The sequence below is a fragment of the Nasonia vitripennis genome, chromosome 2 (assembly GCF_009193385.2).
Source record: "Nasonia vitripennis strain AsymCx chromosome 2, Nvit_psr_1.1, whole genome shotgun sequence".
NCBI lineage: Eukaryota > Metazoa > Arthropoda > Insecta > Hymenoptera > Pteromalidae > Nasonia > Nasonia vitripennis.
The window spans coordinates 19,667,041-19,685,919 of record NC_045758.1 but is presented as its reverse complement, the minus strand read 5'-3'; the positions used below and the strand labels follow the sequence as shown (position 1 = coordinate 19,685,919).

The following is an 18,879-nucleotide window of genomic DNA, read 5'->3' as shown; positions in this document are numbered from 1 at the left end:
TGCTTTCGGCCTCTCGCGCTGGAAACTCATTCGCGCGCTTCTGCAGGCAGGCGCGTGTGCACATTTCTCGTAAATAGCTCGTGAGAGCTAATAATCATGCCCAATTATAAAGCGGCTGTGGCCTCGATAATCGGCTTTCGAGTCCTCGATAAATCAATAGGATTATGAGCTTTCGAGCGCGGAACGAGCCGCCCCCGCAGCTACATATACAGTCGACGCTCTGTGCTCTGCGTTGGCGGCAGAAACGCAGGCTCCCCGCGCGATTTGCGCCGCCACGTATACGCCCTCGCGCCTTTGTTTGGACGCACTCTTATCCCCTTCGCTCGACTCGACGGCTTGTTTGTGCACTTGAAGCTCAAAGCCGTAACGCATCGATTCCACGCATCCCAGCATTATCATAGCGGCTGACACGTCGGACCAAACGCGCACTCCTTCTACTGATTCTTGGCGTTCAGCCTGTTCCGAATTCGATAGCACGTCGATGATTCTTCGTCCATTGATCCGTGGAGGAATTTTTTCTACGAACGAAACCAAACGAAAACCATTCTAGTTGATCTCGTCGACTTTAATTGAGTCGAAAAACTCGTAGAATAAAAAGGTTTGTTAGGTGCAGCGTCGGTCAATGAACGCGACGGGACTCCTTCGTCGAAAGCGCACTTGCGCGCGTGCGTTCCGGCGATTTGACTAATCGCGAAAAAGAGAGGAGCGAGTAACGGCGGGCAAACTCGCGGAGGGCGTCGGTATATTTACAAGAGCGCGCTCCTCTCTCTTTCTCTCTCTCTCTCTCTCTCTCTCTCTCTCTCTCTCTCTCTCTCTCTCTCTCTCTCTTCGCATCGCGGCCATCAGCCGAAAAGTCAGGTTCGCGGCTCGCGTGCACGGATCGGATTTAACGCGCTGCGCTGGAGCCGCGCCGGCAGCTCGATTGACGAGACGACGTCTTCTCGCGCGCGCAAACACGCCGGTGAGCCAGGCGAAAAGTCGAGGAAAAATGCGGGAGGGGGCTCGAGTCGGAGGAAGAAACAGGCAAGCAATCGCGTCTGTCGAAAGGAGCCCCAGGGCTATGTGTATAACTTCGGCGGGAGAATTCCAATTTCGGCTCTTTCAATTTAAGGCTACTTGTCTTCTTTATATTATAGCCTCGTCTTGCTCACGCCCACGTCTCGACGTCTCGATCTTTGATACACAGACGGCGCGGGGAAGACTTCCTTATTGATTATTCGTTACGGCCACTGCAGCAGCCGCGCGTTCGATCGAAGCCCTTTTCTCTCTGGGCTCTTTCCTCCTCTTTACGAGTAATAAAACACTCGCTCTCCGGGGAAATTATTAGCGCTAATACACGAAATCTTTTGTGCGTCCCGAAGACTATCACCGCCGGCGCAGGTTCTCCGGAGCGAAAGAATCGGCAATTGCATTTGTCGCTGTCATCGCGATCGCGCCGCGGAATTAGTTGAATACTGACGCTCGGATGACATAACCATCGGCTAATGGAAATCATTACTTTTCCATTATCCGTTTCGATCATTCTTACGACCGATATCGAGTGAGATATAGGTACCTGCAACATCAGTATCGGACGCATTTTGCGGAGGAGGATAAGAGCGATCATACGCGGCGCGTGAAATTGCAAAGAACGATTTGCTCTCCGCGTCGGTCTCGCTCTCGGCGAAGCGTGGGATGTTGGCACAGGTCTTCTTGGCTCTGAATAATTAGCCGTGTAGCTTCGATTTCGAAGCGGGGACAGTAGTGGCCGGCGGAGCTCGCTCGGTCACGTTTGCTCAAAGGAAACTTCGGCAACAACCCTCGGAGTTTCTATCGTATACTCGAGGGGATTTTCACGAGGGTGGCTAGCGGGAAGAGATGATACGCTCCGGATATGCTCTGTGTATAAGTAAACAGCTGAACGAGAAAACCCTTCCGAATGTAGCATTGTTGTCACAGACGACTCTTATAACTGTGAATTTTCCAGCCCACGCGGCTGAGGGTGCGAGGGCGAGACTCGGCTTAAATATTTACGCTTCAATTTTTTTCGCCGCTGAGAAGATAACGTGAAAGTTAAAAATTTCACAATTCCGCACTACCGAACGCTCGCGTCGAACACTCCGTAATAATCCGAGGCGTCAAAACGGGAGAGCTCGCGCGAGGGCGGTGCTTCGCGCAGGGAGCCTTAATTAAATCGAACAAGCGGCTCTCTCGCTCATCCTTCGGCGTTATCTTCCCTGCCAGAGGAGCGCGCCCGAAGTAATTGATTTTCTTTCACTTGCACACAGGCGGAGATCGAGGTCGTGGAGCAATACAGCGACCCGAAGGACAGCAAGAACCGAGCTTACGTAGAGCCTGGCGTCGATTCACCCCAGCCGGCGGTCCACGCCAAGCCGAATCGCAACTATTGCAGACCTTATACAGGTGAGTACATGACGCGCGAGTTATTTAGGGGGGACTTATCCGAGGAGCCGCTGACAACAGTCATCAGTAAAATGCTCGTTAAAAACGAAATTTTTATAGTTCAGAGCCGCGAGGTCGGAGGGCTTCAAGGGTGCTTGAGAATAATCTACACGTAGAGGTAGAGGTTACTTCGCGCGAACTTCAGCTTTATGTGCTCCATTTAGAAAGTGGAATTTCATGCCTTTCGCACGCCTCACAACTTCTTCGCTCGGCTTGTGCTTCATAAATTATGTCGATTAATTTTGATAGGAACTCGCTGGGTTCTACATGGAATAGCTTTCGCCCATGATACGTACGAGTTCCTCCGTTGCACCTCTTGATTTTTCTCGTGCTCGAAACTTCCGGCGTTATCTCGCGATCAATCATCGCTCATTCTCCCGATATCGATATCCCGGAGATACCGGAAACTTGCGGGACGTCTCGTAAAGTTTCTGCGATTCTCCGCTGGAATTCGCCAACTTTAGCTCCTTCCCGGATTATGCCCTATACAATTAAAGTTTTGCAAAAAGAGCTGTGATTCGATTGTAAATCTTAATCGTCATCGAGTATGATTAAAGAGCAGCTGCTTCTTTTCTTTGTTCCGAATGAATAAACACCCGAACAAGAAAGAATTATCCTCCTTAAATACTTCTCTCGTTTCGGAATAATTAATAGAAAGGAGACGATCAAGACCGTCGCGCAATAAAACAATCCGATAATTGAGTGCCGCCGTCTTTAGCAGCAGTGGGGATATAGATATAGGAGTGCCGAAGGACCGTGAGCGGATGATCGAAACTGGAATACGCTCTCTCGTTTCCGCTTCGTCGAGCCGATTCGCGGTACGCTAAATTGAGCTCGGAGCCGCCGTAAGGGCGCCTATGTTTTTAAGGTAATTAAGCACAACGGGACGCTCCTCATTCGAGCGGCTGAATTCCGATAACAATATCGATTAGATTTTTATTTGCGCGGAATCGTCCTCCGCCTATATTTGCACGTCCACCCTCGATCAAACGACCATTTGTTTCACGCGCGTTCGAGCAGATGGACGAGAGATCGGTATGCTTAGCGGAAGATCGTACAAGACGCGGATCCATGCGGATGACTGGATACCTGGGCAAACACGCGAATTTGCATCCTTACCATATTCATGGGCTTTTAATTCGCGTCGAGATCCTACGCCTGTTTGCCGAGAGAGGACTCAAAAGCGAGAGCAGGGGAAAAGTTCGGCGGTATATACGTACATACGTACCCTTGGGGGCTCGCAGCGGCATCGGCTCGGGGATTATCGTCCGATATTGCCGCGATATACATACCCGTGTAAGCTGTTTTGTTTGTCTTCCTCCAGTCCGTTGATACAGCCGTTTGCTCGGTCTTGATGAATCGTACGTTTCGATCGATCGGACCTCGTTCTATACCTGTAAATACAAGGACTCTTCTGCCCAGGAAACGCATTGCGAATCGCGAGCGTATGTAACGCGATCCCGGTAACAAACGAAGAATAATTACTCGCAAGACTGGCCAGCCCGTGTTGACGCAGATCCTCCAGCGGAGCGAAATAAAAGTGCCCGATAAGAGCTGCGGAAGTACGGCACCGCGGCGGCTAACAGCTCGCGTCTGTTCAATCGCTTAACGCAGCGTGCAGGAAGGGAAAGCCTGACAATGAAGTGTCTGGACACGTCCCGTTCTTCCGGCTTTCCCTCTTTCGCGCAACGGCGGCGCACATAGTTACATACACGCACGCGCGCGATATTTAATTAAAGTCCCACGCCATTATAGCTACGCCTTCTTTGTGGCTGTGTGTGCGCGTTTTCTCATTTCAAACTCGCCCGCATGAGAGCAAGTTTCCGGCCAGGGACGAGCAAAGTTCCGCTCGCGCGAAAAGCGCTGATTATGGCGGCCTCGTTCTCGCTCGTCGTTCGTGTTTATTAAGACACTTTTTACGACTGGAAATAACGCTTTGCTCGTAAAAGTTTTTTTCGCGCCTCCTCTGCCTCTTCATCCCGCGGTATGAATATTTTCCAAATCGTCGGTGCATCTGCTATAAATATTCGCTCTGTCCAATTTAGCGGGCTGAGGTCGGCGTGCAGAAGGTGTCGCTTGATCGAGGCGTGCGTTACTCGGCGATTAATTATGCATTCGTCGTGGGCGAAAGCAATTTCGGCGAAACTTTTCTCTATCGCGGTTTTATCGCACTTGCGCATGCGTATGGATGCGAGCCCCCAGAGCGACAAAAACTCTCCGTCTCTCTCTCTCTCTCTCTCTCTCTCTCTCTCTCTCTCTCTCTCTCTCTCCCTCTCGGACAGGGGCTGCTTGCTGCGAACCCTTTGCGCGCCTAATACGAGTAGCAGTAGCGGCGAGCTGCGGCCAAACTACCCCATTTCAATTAACGTTATAGTAGGTGACTTGTACCTCTTTCCACATGCCCGCACAGTGTTAACGGCCTCGTCGGCTCATCGTATGCAGATGACACGGTGTCCGTCAAGCCGGCCGGGGGCAGCTCGCTCTGCCACACTGTCCCTTGCCGGTCGATGGACCCTCGCATCGTTCCCGATCGTTTATTGCTACTTTATAGACAGCCACGAATGTGTGTCTGCCGTTTCACGCTCCTATTGCGCGGATGGCCTTTCTCGGACTCGGATGAATTTCGTCTCTTGCAGCGCCGTTAATCAAGAATTTCAAACGAGCCGGTGGATGAATTTTCGGAGATAAAGGATCTTATCCAACTTTGATTAGAAAGTAATTCTGGAGTCTCGAGTTCGCTCCCGCAGTTTTACGTGAGACTTTTAGTATTCCATACGCGGCGTTAAGTGCCTGAAAGTTTGCCGGATCGCCGGAAAGATGAATAGCTAGCAGCAGAGCCTCGCTCCCTGCGTCTACTGGCTGCCGTGCAACTCTTCTCTATCGCGTAATTTCCCCATCCCCTCGAGTACTCCATTTCCCGCGCACACTTCCTCCTTTTCTCGTGCTCTTCGTAAACTAGATCATTTGCAAACTGTCAGCGGCACGGAGCCTATTCCTCATTTCGCCGCGCGGATTTCCGCCGTCGGGAAATCTTAATCCACCCCTCGCCCGGCTGGCTCATCCTCTCTCGATCGGAGAAGTCTGTACCGTCGGTTGAGCTCAGCGTCATTCTTGTCCTCCGACGCGGTTCGCTAGTGCGCGTGTTTATGGGAGAATACTGCATACCATGAACTTGACTACATCTACTCGATAGGCGGTAAACTCTTCGGGAAAGTCCGTACAGCTCGTAAGCACCCCCTCGATGAATTAGTGGACAGGCGCAATTACCGTTCCCCGCAGCTGATTTGCATATCGTTCCGGGATAATTTCGGCGGTGCTCAGTCTAATCTTTCGAGTGTGGCCGATGCGCCTAGAAAAGGCGGCCCGAGTGTCCTTTACGACTTCCTCGCGCATCTGTCCGCTCTCCTCCCCGTGCTTACGGCAAAAACTCCTTATCCGAGGGTGTTGCGCTCCTCTGTTTCTATCCCTCTCGCTCTTCTGCTGCTGCTGCTGCTGCTGCTGCTGCTATGGTGCGGGGAACGCCGGTGCTTGGCTTTTTTATTATGAAAACATCTCGGAGAATTAAGTGTACCCGCTTTAATTTACTGCTCGCTTTTACGGCTCTATGACGGGTTTCGAGGAGTACATTGTTTGAATTTCATTATTCTCTCCCGTCAAATGTTATCTCGCGAATCACTTGATGCCGATCGTAAATCACTTCTATTTCTGTTATAATGCGTCGTCGTTCGAGCGGATAGCAGCACTGATGGCTCGTGTTACGCGTCGATAAAACGTCAAGAGCGACACGATCGTTTTTCCGTCAGCCAAATAATAAATTAGCAGCAGTCCGCTATCGGTCGGACTTGTCCGAGTGTCAAAATAATCCGCGCGGGAGCTTTGCGAGCGACAGAGACACGCAGCCTCGGGCGATCGCTCGGCACCTCGGCGTCGATCGCCGCGATGCAGATTTCAATTGTGGCCAGCCGGTCTGCGATGGGGTCCGCAGGACTACGCGAACCCCCGAATAATCCGATGCGCAGTAACGCGCGCGGGGAGAGAGATCTCCGTACTCTGTACTACATACTGCATACAGCGGAGTCCATCGATGCCGCGTTCCATCACCCCTGGCGACGTGCACCCCGGCCTTCGCCCGCATCGAGTCGGCTAGTCCCGTCGGCTTCATTTTATTGCCGACCAAATCAATCGGAACAGCCTTATTTCGATACACTAGCTCGGCTGCTGTTCTCTTCTTATAGTCGCTCGAATCGGTTTTTTCATAAAACTCGGCTTCGGTCAACCAGCGAGCCAACGTCAAGCAGCGGATACGTTTAATACCGCGCGCAATTTGCTAATGGCAGCAGAGCCTGTCCCTTGCCCTCTCGCGGCGTCGCCCGTAGCGAAATTAATTTTCGTAATCAAGTGTGTTGGGGTTTGTATCAATTCAAATGGGAGCCTTGCTAAATGAATCGGAAGCGTATAGCCGTACACGGGGAGCGTGCAAAGGAGGGAAAGTGGGCTGGCCGAACCGCCACAGGGCGCCAGATCTAATGCCCGATTAGTACGTGACCGGAGAGCCGAGTGTGCCGCGCGAAGCTTCTTCATTCGCGCGCCTGTGTTGTGCGAAGCAGTTATCCAGCCGGGAATCTTGGCTGTGTCATTAGAAACGAGCAGCAGCAGCAGTGCCTCGAAATCTTCGCTCAAAGTAGCGGAGAAAAATCTCCGCGCTGATTGTGTCCTCGGCCGCCTTTGGAGTGTATACATAATACGGGCGCAAAGGTTTTCCGTCTACAGAGGCGTTCCCGACGAATGAAATTATCGCGGGGGAAATAATTTAGAGAGGAAGAAAGAGGGAGGGAGTAGGTAATTGCCACTTTAAGCGCACTCAAAGGAGTCGTCCCCCTGCGCGCCTTTTTTTAATTCAGCGGTGACGGCGGGAGTTTACAGCGCGTTTGGTCTGTACGCCGACTTCTATCGAGCGAAGATCAGAGGCGCGCCTGCAGCCACTCAAAAACACACCCGGCAGAGATCCGCGAGGCGCTACTACGGCGCTGCCAGCTTTTTGTAATCAGCTTTCTTTTCGCGCTCGCGGCTAAGGAACTGCGCTGCGAGACGAAAATTAATTCCATTCACGGAACTCTGTGAATCTTCACTTTGTGAGACCTTATGTCGCACACGCAGCCGCTCCGCATACGGAATCCCAGCACGGGACGCGTGCATTTTTGGCGGCTGGAAGCTGCGTCTTTGCACGAAATATAACGCCGCGCGGCGGAATTCTTTTCCTGCCATACTAAAAAAAAGTCTCGAACGCTCTCGAAGTTGAAACGGCTCGCTTTGACTCATCAAAATTACAGCCGGCGCCGAGCGGACCGAGATTTGGGTAATGTTCACGACGGATCGTTCAATAAACGAAATTGGCTTTTTCGTCTCGACACTGCGTTAAGGGCGATTCGACGGGGGGCGGAGCCGCGTAATCCCGCGTGCACGGGCGCCAATTTCGGCGATGCGCGTCTTATCTGCGCCCTTATTCTCCTGTAGAGCCGCTTATACGGGATCTCGAGTGCGGATGGAAGGAGACGGACTCGGCCTTTTTGACGCGGAGACTCGAGGACGACAACGTCCCATGCTTGATCCCCCGTTGGTTATGTTACGAGTACAATATATATATATATATATATATATATATATATATATATATGTGTGTGTGTGTGTGTGTGTATAACAAAAAGCATCCGAGCTTGCGGAGCTTCGCTTTATTGAACTCGCTCAGATTTCCGGATCCGTCTCTCTGCTTATTGTGCGCCTCGCGGCTCTTTTTCCTTCTTTAGGCTGCGCCCTCCCCTCTATACCCTGCGACGTATGATAATAGCCGCGAACTAATGAATGCCTTCGAGTTATGCGGCTTATTGCAGCGTTATGGCATTCTTCCGCATTGTTGTGCGCGCGGGATGATGTTTGCCTCGGATATTTTTTCGCTTCACTTATTCCTTCGATGTTCTGGTTTTAATATTCATGTAGCATCGAGCAACAAAAGCGAATATTCAAAAAGCGCTCTCCCGCGATGCGCAGGCTTTAACGAACTTTACAGCCGCCGCCGCGCAGGGAGAACCTACCTGTCAAATCATATTTGGTAAATCCGGGCGTGCTCCATCGAGGTAGGGCCACACGCAGACTCGTGTAAACACGCGTGCATCGCGCACGGCGGCAGGGATACGTGCATGGGGAGCTGAGCGAAAGAGATGGACAGACGAGAGAGTGAGCGAGCGCGTGTTATCTGTAGTGATTGCCGCTCGGCTGCGCAGTGAGCGATGCTCTCCGAGCCTAATAGATTCATTAGGGGGTGTATAGCGCCCGCACCCTCGTCGTCGTGCAGCGCCGTCGATATCTCGCCAAATCTGATTAGCGATCGGTAAGCAATCTACATATATATGTACACTCGAAGCCCCGGCTGGTCAGTCGCCCGCCAGACTCGCAGTCGTCGACCCCAGCTGCGCAGCGCGGAGCTCTGCGATACTTTTACAAGCTCGCGCACGACTTCGGGAACGCGCCCGCACGTACTGCTCTGGGCTTACGAGCGCGAGTCTTTGCCGGATGCTTCGAGCTTCGACTGCTTATATACTGGTGTCGAGGGTCTGTGCACGCAATGATCGTCCGTGAGTTTTTTTTTTTGCGGAAATTAATGACGTTCTTAATTCGATTTATCATGGAAGGAGGGGGGGGGGGGGATTCGATGAGTGCGTGGCGCATAAAATGGGCCCTATAAAGCGCGGATTTTAATTCAGGCTCCTCGTAAAGTCTTGCTTTTTCGCTAAAAGAAGAGTGCGGAACGAGGCGCATCGTGACGTACGTATAACACAGAGAGAGAGAGAGAGAGAGAGAGAGAGAGAGAGAGAGAGAGAGAGAGAGAACGGCTTTGTTTGCGCGCGTGTGCCCTCTTCGGTAATCATTTTTCCGGAAACTTTCTCCGGTCGATCCTCCTCCCAGGATCCTACTTGGCCGGGCTGCTCGCTGTCACGAGCAGAACTGAATGCTTTATGGCGCGGGCTCGCCCACCTCTTCTTCTTGCTAGGCGAACCCCTTTCCATCGCTGTGCGTACTTGCTCTCGAGGAGGAGTCGCCCCCGTGACTCCCGAGAACGTAATGCGACGCCCCATTATCTTCAGGCTTTATATTGTGGTTTTATTTGTGCGCGTCGTCCTTTACGACTGCCGATCGCACGACGAATCCCTATTATTAACCGAGTTTTGCAAAAGTGTGACTCGAATCCGCGGACCGCGAGGCGAAGTCGAGAGAAGTAGGGGGCGATGACGATTACCGCCTGACGCGAGGGGAAGCGATTTTCGCGGCGCCGTTTCAGCGCGCAATTTCGCCGGGTAGTTGCGGGCTGGCTATTGTGTCGAGTGGACTCTTTCAGCGGGGCGTGATTATGAAAAGTACATTTTGATTTTTCGCGCTCCGGAACTCGCCGCTTCCGTCCCGACCGATCGTTCTCAATCAGCCTTTACATGTATAGTAGAATGCAAGCTCCCCTTTGTTTCCCATCGAATTAAACTTTGATTTTCTGCTTTTCTTTCAGATCCTTCGGCCTCTGGCTCTTCGTGCGAGGATGAGGAAGTTACCGGTAGACTCTCGAGCGCCAGGAAGCGAAAAAACACCGTTTACGGTACTGCTCCAGCCAATCGAAATCCTAGCGTACAAGGTGAGCATCGCGACCATGTGATCGCACGCAATGCGTTATTCCGCCCCACCGATGAGAGAGAGAGAGAGAGAGAGAGAGAGAGAGAGAGAGAGAGAGAGAGAGAGAGAGAGAGAAAGAGAGAGAGAGCGTCCTTATCAGAGCGTATATAGCTCGGCGTGAGTAAGCTAATCGTAATCGGGGAGAAATCTTATCTGACGAAATCGAGCGCGCGCGGAGCCGGCGAGAGAGCACGCAGTCACCCGATGAGTAACGCGACTTGACTCACGGGCTCTGCTTTGTGTCTCGGCCTGTAGCAGCAGCGGCAGCGGCAGCAGCAGAGCGAAGAGCGCCGAGCGCCGAGCCCGGCCTCCTGCAGAAAAGCAGCAGCGGCCTCGTGGTAGACTGCGTGGCCCAGGTGCACCTCGAGCACTCCGAGCACTCGGCCTGCAGCGACAGCCTGCCCTCGCGGCACCCCTCGCCCTACTACTACGGCGACCTGTTCAAGCCCTCGGCGGGCACCCAGAGCGTCGACACCCGGCACAACCTCCACCGGCCCTACCAGCAGCAGCACCACCACCAGCTGCTCTTCCCGCAGTGCCGCGGCCAGCCGGGCAAGTACCGGAAGAGCGTGAGCCTCGACGCGCCGGCCGAGCGCACGCGTAGCCTCGGCCTCATCCCCAAGCGCAACTCGCTGACCGAGAGCGATGGGCCCGCCGCCGCGGCGAGCGACGCCCCGGAGCCGACGGCCGAGCGCCAGAAGCTGAGCCCCCTCGAGCCGGGCACCGAGAATGCGGCTGAGCCAGAGCCCGAGGCCGAGATCCTCTCCAGCTGCATCATCACCGAATGGGACTACACGCTGATGCCGCCCCATCGGCTGCTCAGCCATGACTTGCCCACGAGGGTCTGCACGTGCCTTGCCTCCGCCGAGGAGGACGAGCTAGAGACGCCGCCACCCCCAGCGCCACTGCCCCCGAGCGCCCCCGCTAGGTCCTCCTCCACCCGGCACAAGGTGACGCTCAGCCCCGCCCGCCAGCCGCATGACTCTGCTCGCAACCCCCTCCTTGTTTTGCTTTCAACCGCTCTCTGCTCGTCCTTGTTTTTTCCTCCTTGTTGGCCTCTTGCTCGTAGACGTAGGCCCAGTGCGTAGTTTTGTTCTGTTATTGTCAATTAAAGTGGTTACCGACGTCGCCAGTCGTAGCGTAGAACTATATACATTAACACGCGTACCGTCGTGCGCTGTCAGAGTCACTAACGCCGCTCTTCTGAACTGCCCAAGGTGCGAAAGCTGAGACGCTCGCGAAGGGTCGAGCCCCAGCCGATACCGATCGACGACCGCGACGACGAGGCCGGACTCGAGGACGAGGGCGACGAGGAGTACGAGGAGGAGGAGGAGGAGGAAGAGATGGCCCGACAGCGGCAGATCTACGAGACTGCGTTCGACTGCAAGGTCAGTAGGTCGGACGACGATCTGGATGATCTTGATCGGATAACGAATCATCCACTTTTGATCTCTCAAGTGAGTACCTTCATCTCGAAACTGCTCTTTTCCTAACGTTTCTTTTCCGACTCGCGGCTGATTCGCTCATCGCTCTAGCGTAAGTAGTCTCTAACCCCATCGCTCCTTTCAGATAAGAAACGGCTCGGCGGCGCCACTGTCGCGGGCGAGCTCGTCGACGGAGTCCTCCCGGCAGTCCCAGCCGACGCTGCAGCAGACGACGCACCAGGCGTCGAAGGAGCACCGACGCAAGCCCGGATCCGCGCTCCGCCCCAAGGCTCCGATCCTGAGCCGACAGCAGCAGCAGCAGCAGCAGCAGCAGCAGCAGCCCCAGCAGCCGAGCGACGGCACGATAGCCAGCCTCTCGCAAGACATCGAATCCCTCCAGATGAACTCGAACGACGAGAAGAGCAACTCGCCGCGCGCGAGCGGCCGGGGCTACGGCACGCCCTCGCCGCCATCGACGGCCCCGCTGCCGGCCAAGTTCCACAACAACCGCGAGCACCTGCTGCTCAACATCCGCAGCGCGCCGAACCTGCCGAGCCAGCAGCAGCAGGAGCAGCAGCAGCGGCTCAAGGACATGCGGCTGCCCGTGAAGTCGAGCCTGCGCGCCAAGGAGAACTCGCCCCAGAGCAGCGAGAACAGCATCCTCGAGATCAAGGGCCGGCCCAAGAGCTTCGCCATGGAGTCGAAGGAGCTGATCCTCGAGTTCAAGGGTAGGCCGCTAGAGGCCTCGCCGCCCCAGCGGCCCCGGCCGCGTAGCCTCATACGCGAGGGCAAGCCCGTCATGGAGTTCAAGGGCAGGCCCCACGAGGCCGAGCAGTCGACGGCCGAGGCGGCGAGGGCGCGCCGCGAGCAGCAGGCCAGCCTGCTGGAGTTCAAGCTGCGGACGAGCCGGCGCCGGGCCGGCTACTCGAGCACCGAGAGCATGGCCACCAGCAGCAGCGGCGGCAGCATGGAGTCGCTGCGCAGCAGCACCAGCGAGGGCAACCGCTCGACTAGCAGCAGCGAGAGCCGGCACAGCACGAGCCTCAGCTCGCACAGCTCCGACAGCGGTAGCGCCAACTGCTTCCACCACCACGGCCACCACGGCCACCACGGCCACCACCACGGCCACCACCAGCAGACGGGCCTCTCGAGCTTCCTCACCCACCACGCCACCAAGCTCCACATCCTCTCGCCCATCAGCGACAAGTCCTCGCAGGAGCCGGCCAGCGAGACGTCCGACAACAACCGCAACAACAACTCGCAGAAGGCCTCGCCCGAGGAGCTCGGCAACCCCACGGCCGAGCAGCAGCAGCAGCAGCAGCAGCAGATCGTCAACGCGAGCGTCGTCATCAGCAACCCGACCACGCCCACGGACTCGTCCTTCAAGAAGCGCCGCACCCCGCAGAACAAGAATCTCATCAACCTCGCGCTCCAGTCCTCCTCGTCCGGGGACGCGGAGATTCAGGGCTCGGACAGCGGCATCTCCATAGAGTCGCGCGCCGGCATCAAGTGCAACAAGCCCTTCGGCTTCCAGCCGATCAAGCCGCCCCAGCTCCAGCTGCAGCAGCAGCAGCCGCAGCTCGACAACATCAACCAGATGCTGGACAACGAGCAGGAGCTCTCGGACCTGCCGTTCGACATGCCCAAGCTGCGCCGGCGCAGGATGCTCATGCAGCAGGATGCGAACACCTCCGGCAGCGCGACCAGCGTCGACCTCAAGGACCTGCCCTTCGACATGCCCAAGCTCAGGAGGCGGCTCCGGTGCACCCAGAGCACCGAATCCAGCACCTCCCAGGCCTCCTCTAGCCTCTCCGTCAGGGACGTCGATCCACCCCCGGCCCTTTTCGGTGAGTCCATCCGATCGAGTAGCTTCTTTTGATCAACCATCGTATTGTAGAGTCGCTCGTGATTCGATATCGCCACACAGCTCGTGTAATGCCGTTCTACCAACGTTTTCCGAACCAAGCTCGCTTCGGCCTGCAGTCATTTTTGGTTTCGACGAAATGGCTTTGGACTGTCACGATTTCGATGAAATTCGCCCGACGGTGTGGAAAACTTTTTAATTCCGTACAAGTGCACCCTCGCGCGATAGCTGCATTGTCACGCGAGCATCACTTCCAGCCAAAATTCGCTGGCGCGGGCGGGAAAAATCCATAAAATGGACTCCCGAATCGAAATCAGCAACGCCGACAACAACGGCCGACTGCGTTATTCCGATGTTCTTTCGGTCGTGCAATAGACACGTTTACAGCGCGCGCAGCCGTCGACGCGTAGCAGTTCGTCGCCCCCGCGATTTCCCGAGGCCGCTTAACGCGAGTGACACACGCGTGCACGCTGGAGGCTTTGTCGATCGACTCTGTTATTTGTGTGTGTGTGTGTGTGTGTGTGTGTGTGTGTGTGTGTGTGTGTGTGTGTGTGTGTACACGCTGCAACGTAAACATCGCAAGCGCGGCGCAGGTGTGAGAGAGCCGACGACTCGTCGCCAAGGCGAGCTTCGTTATATTTCATGAAGTAACTCGGGAACGAGCTCCTCGCGTATAAACGGCTCTGATGGCGGATGACGCGTCAACTTACTCATTGTTTAATGGCGCGTACAAGGCGCTGTTTGACTTTGTAGCCGCTCGATTTTACGATTCGCGGAAGTTGACTCAGCCGCTGACCTGTAATCATTTTGCAGTCGAGCGCGTTATGCTTAATTAAGAAAATTGCTCTTCTTCGTACGAGACACTCCTTTTTCACGCTTTTCTCTCGTTCTAACGACGAAGCGATACGACCGCTCGCGTAAAAAACGCGTCGGTGCTCCGGACAAAGAAAACATTAGAGCTCTCTTGTGCCGGACTGAGTGATCGATAGCCCGGCAGCAGCGGTCGTCTCGATTCGCAAATGAGCTTTTGAAGGGTCGCCGCGCGAAATGGACGAGGGGCGCAAGAAACAACGTCGCTATTCGCGCGTAATCGGAAACAGATTTCCGAAAGAATCTCGCCTCGTTTTTCTGCGGATTGCTTCATCAGTTGCCAGACCGCCCGATCGATCACGCCGATGCATTTTTTCCTCTCCGCACGCGTATTTCATTTGGCTCGCCTAGTCGATCATCTTGCGCGAACTTGGGGAGACCCGCGCGAGGGAGAGAAAATTAATCGATGGACGAGAGCCGCTAATTAAAATCGATTGGAAGCTGCTTGACCCAATCCGCATCGCCACAAACGTCTATTAAGCTAAAGCAAAGCTTTCCCATCTCTCCTTCAGTCCCGTTCACCCGGGGTATACTGAAAGGCGCCGCAGAGACCGTAAAATGGGAGGAAAAAATAGTTTTGTTTTATCTCGGAGTCAGAGGAATTTTGGAATCCCGCCGCATTGTAGTCGCGCGGACAAAGGGAGAACGGCGTCGGGCAAGTATAGCGCCTCGCGTGCCTCTTCGCCCGGAATGAAAGGAGCGTCGCTGGAAACATTATTATTTCTCCCGCTCCCCTGACGTATTAGGAATATTGGAAATATTACGTTCCGCTTGCGGGCTCCTCGACTCTCGTCGTCCTCAGAAGCAATCGCTTTTTCAATCACCCGCAGCATTCGGTGGCCCGGTTCGCAACAGGATACACCGACTGCGCGCTACGTCGCCTCGGCGCGTATGATGCGCGATCATCGCTGCCGCTGATGGGATTCGAATGTCGTATCTCTTCTTAACTTCATTCCAGGCAGCATTTTTACACCGCGGGTCGGCGGAGTATTGTCCTAGGCAGCGAACGTGCACGAGATTTACGGTGACGATACAATCAAGCCCCAGCACGGAAAGATACGGAGTAGTATATAGGCGAATAACGCCGTTTAATCTTTTTTCGCGTCGCCAAATTAACGAGCGAGCTAGGGTGGAAAAGTCATAACCCGAGATTTGCCGAAGCGCTATCTCGCACGGGCCATTAAACGTTCGAGAATTATCTCGCGCAAATTTCGTCAGAGAATGTGCGCACAAGAAGAAATAAAAAAATAAAAGAAGGATCGTTCCGGCTTCGTATCTCACCCCTTTCGCTTGGCTGGACTAACTCGAGAAAAAAGACGCCGCGGGACCGCTAATCGATCTCTTGCAGCACTTCTTCTCTCCACGCATAGTCAAGCAGAGGCACGCGCCTACAGTTTCTTTGGGAACGCCGCTGGAGAAGAGCGCGATTTATAATCGCAAGGAGCGTTGATGAAAAACCGCCTCGACAAACTTTCTTTCGGCAGAATCGTTTCCGCGCGATGCGTTCTTTATATACGCGATGAAAGAGGGTCTTACGCACTTTGATCGTGGCGGAGTTTTGTCGAGTGTGCGAGCAGCCGGAGCGCCGTCTTCTTCTGTTCCGCCTTTTCAAGTCTTTGTAGCCTTTCTCGAAGAAGGAGACACACGCGTCGAGTCGCTCGCTCCGTCTTCTTACTTTAGGAAATCGTAATTCCGAGCGGAAGACACCGCGCGCTCTTTTCTCGCCGCGGCTTTTATGCGCGTTCGCACTTGAGTCCACGGCGCACGCGCGGCTGCGGGGCGTATAAATGCTTTTGCCGCCAGCCGCGCGTCGTCTGGCGCGAGTATGCTTACGAGATCGAATTTTAATTCACCCTCGAGACGCGGAAGTCTTGGGCGAAAATTAGCCAATAACAGGCCAGTAGAGAGCTTTTAAGGAAATTATATGACTCATAACTTTGCAGAGGCAGAGTTCCCGAAAGTTTTTGTCGCCCGAAACGTCGGCGGCGAAGCTCTTGGAAATTTCTTGGAAATTTGTTACACGCTGCAGCAGGCTCGGACGTTGTAGCAAAGTGCAGCACGAAAGTTGCCGTCGTGAAATATTTTTAGGACGCGGGCGCGCCCCCGAGAAGCTAAAAGGCAAGTGGGCGATGGCCCATCTATCCGTAATCCGCGCGAGCAAATTGGCCGGGTATCATGACGCACGCGCCGGGCCAGCCGCGTACTTCATATTTCATGAGATCGCATCATCAGCCATTCCGCGTGAGTCCGAAGCGTTGGCAGCCTGCGCCGGTGCCACGCGCGCGTGTATTGTATCTCCGTGCGGGGGAGTCAGGGTGTAACATCTGCTTAGGCTCGTTGCCGCATCTGTGGGGGCCCCTGGATCGCCTTGTCCGCTGCATGTATAAACGCTTTTTGTTTTCGCGCGGGGGCGATCTCTCCCCGTGTGCACAGCTCCGCGGCAACGTATGGATGACGGCGCTAATGCGACGCGGCTCTCGCGTCGATCGATCGAGAGAAGCTGCTCCGCAGCTCGGCTCGGGGGTGCATCGGCTCTGCTCTCCTGCTCTTTGAAGAGTCTCTCTCTCTCTCTCTCTCTCTCTCTCTCTCTCTCTCTCTCTCTCTCTGGCTGTCTCTTTGTCGTTCCTTCGTATCTTTGTTCCTTTGACGCCTTGCTTTCGTCGCCGGCGTATCAGCTTCCCTTCGTGTTTTCCAAATATTATTGGGCTTTCATCTTCGGCGCTGTTTGGCTTCAATTTTGGATGAGGTCTCCAAGCCGGTTCGCTAGATCGAATTAGTATCTTGAGAGCTGTTCATAAACAAGCGAGCGTAGTTCCGTTGTAGCGCCGACCGGTGCGCTATTGCATACGCCATTTCGCATTAACGCCACGCAAATGTACGCGTGGCGGGAGGCGACAGGGCGGCAATAAATACTAATCCAGGCTCTCTCGAAATCGAAGATTCCCAGCTGCGTCGCGCACTCTCAGTGCGTTGTGATTTCCCCGCAAAATTAAAACTCTCGTCTTCTTCTTCGTCTCGGGGTGCGTCTCTGCTCGGCACGCACTCGTGTGACGGCATTTCCCTAGAGACATCGCTCTCGAAATTTCGCGCGACCGCAAGCTTTCCCGGATCCGCCCCGGCGAATACACGCATGCAAACGCCGACGTATCCTTAGTGCGATTTCCCAGCGTGATTTTTCCTCGCCTTCCCTTCCGTCTGGTCAGCACCGTCAAGTGCACGTATGTAAATAATAGCGCCGAGGTTGAACGAAGCGAAACCGGAAGAGCGCGAATTTTCCTCAGCATGTATACTGGATGAAATTTAATAAAACAGTCGGCCTTCCAATCTCGGAGAGTAGACGAAGAGGATGGTTGGGCGCAGCTCGTTAATGATGCACGAGGACCCGCTAAGAAATTGAATGTTAGCGAATTGATGGGGAAGCTGCGCGCGTACCTGACTGCGCGTGGAAGAGAGGAAAAGAGAGGGACTTGTATCGCTGTTTCTGCACAGCCGCCGCCCGTCGCGCCGCGATTCCGTTCCGTCCAGACGCTGTACACGACTATTAACTTCGCATCCGCGTATCCTAACTCGGCGCTACAGCTGTCAGACGAATTCGCTCTCACCTACGTCATTCCACGCTTGAAAAGTTAAGCGCCGATAAGAGATTGCGGTCCCTTCCCAAACGAAATTACGCTCTCGCGAGTCGTGACGCGAGCTTGCAAGCTCCGCCGAGATTCCCTTTGCACCGATCCGCTCGAAATAACGAGTGTCTCTTTTTTTTCCGGACATCCACTTAGAGAGACAGAGAGAGAGAGAGAGAGAGAGAGAGAGAGAGAGAGAGAGAGAGAGAGAGAGAGAGAGACATCCTCGCTAAGCCCGTGTTTTAATTCTGCGGCGCAAGCTCTTTGCTGCAGGGGGGCGTTTCAATATTTGCCTATATCAAACCGCCAAATTTACGCGGCGACACAGCCCGGCGCAGGCGATCCGAGTGAAATAAAACGCCTCGTGTATTTACCATTCGGGTTCCGAAAGGCATTGTTTACGCGGGAACAATGCCCGGGTAATTTCTGTCTCGGATTCTTAAGTGTCTCGGCTGCGTGGGATGGAAGTCCGGGCAAGGGGGTGGAAATGTGAGTCCTCTTGTGTACCTCGAACGAATCTCATTTTCGTATTGTTTCCCAGTCGCGAAAGCGCTCGACTTTCCGTTCCTTTCCCTTTGTACGCATGCCAGTAAACTGAGCGGCACAGACATGCCGCGGAATGAATTGGTTCCCAGCAATCAGGAGTTAATTTATTATTGAAAATACAGTCGCAGATTTGAATGCAAATATCGCGCAACCGCGGCGCGTTCGTTCGGAACTTGTGCTGATGAGCGTCCAAAATAACGCGCGCCCATCCAAGTGAAGTTGCATTAGTCAGACTTCGGAGGGCACATCGAAACTGGGCGGAATTCGCGGCGCCCTATGATGCATAGCGGGTCATCGGTATGATCGGCGCGCAGCACGAACGAGTAGACACACGAATATATAGAGATATAGATGAGGCAGTTTTGGCGACTAGACGTCTAAGTGTCGCGTGTGACTCATT

General features: G+C 54.4%; 1 protein-coding gene across 4 annotated transcripts in view; it reads left to right on the top strand.

The window, feature by feature from the left end:
- Window positions 1–18,879, top strand: part of LOC100120618 (heat shock protein DDB_G0288861) — a 116,616-nt gene that overhangs the window by 93,995 nt on the left and 3,742 nt on the right. For 2 of the 4 annotated variants that reach the window (XM_031923797.1, XM_008213839.3), the window contains 5 exons: window positions 2,268–2,403; window positions 9,995–10,117; window positions 10,411–11,105; window positions 11,373–11,612; window positions 11,725–13,426. In XM_031923797.1, the coding sequence (XP_031779657.1) occupies window positions 2,268–2,403; window positions 9,995–10,117; window positions 10,411–11,105; window positions 11,373–11,612; window positions 11,725–13,426 (2,896 nt within the window). The remainder of the gene's footprint in view (window positions 1–2,267; window positions 2,404–9,994; window positions 10,118–10,410; window positions 11,106–11,372; window positions 11,613–11,724; window positions 13,427–18,879) is intronic. The other 2 variants (XM_031923799.1, XM_031923798.1) reach the window with 2 other exon arrangements.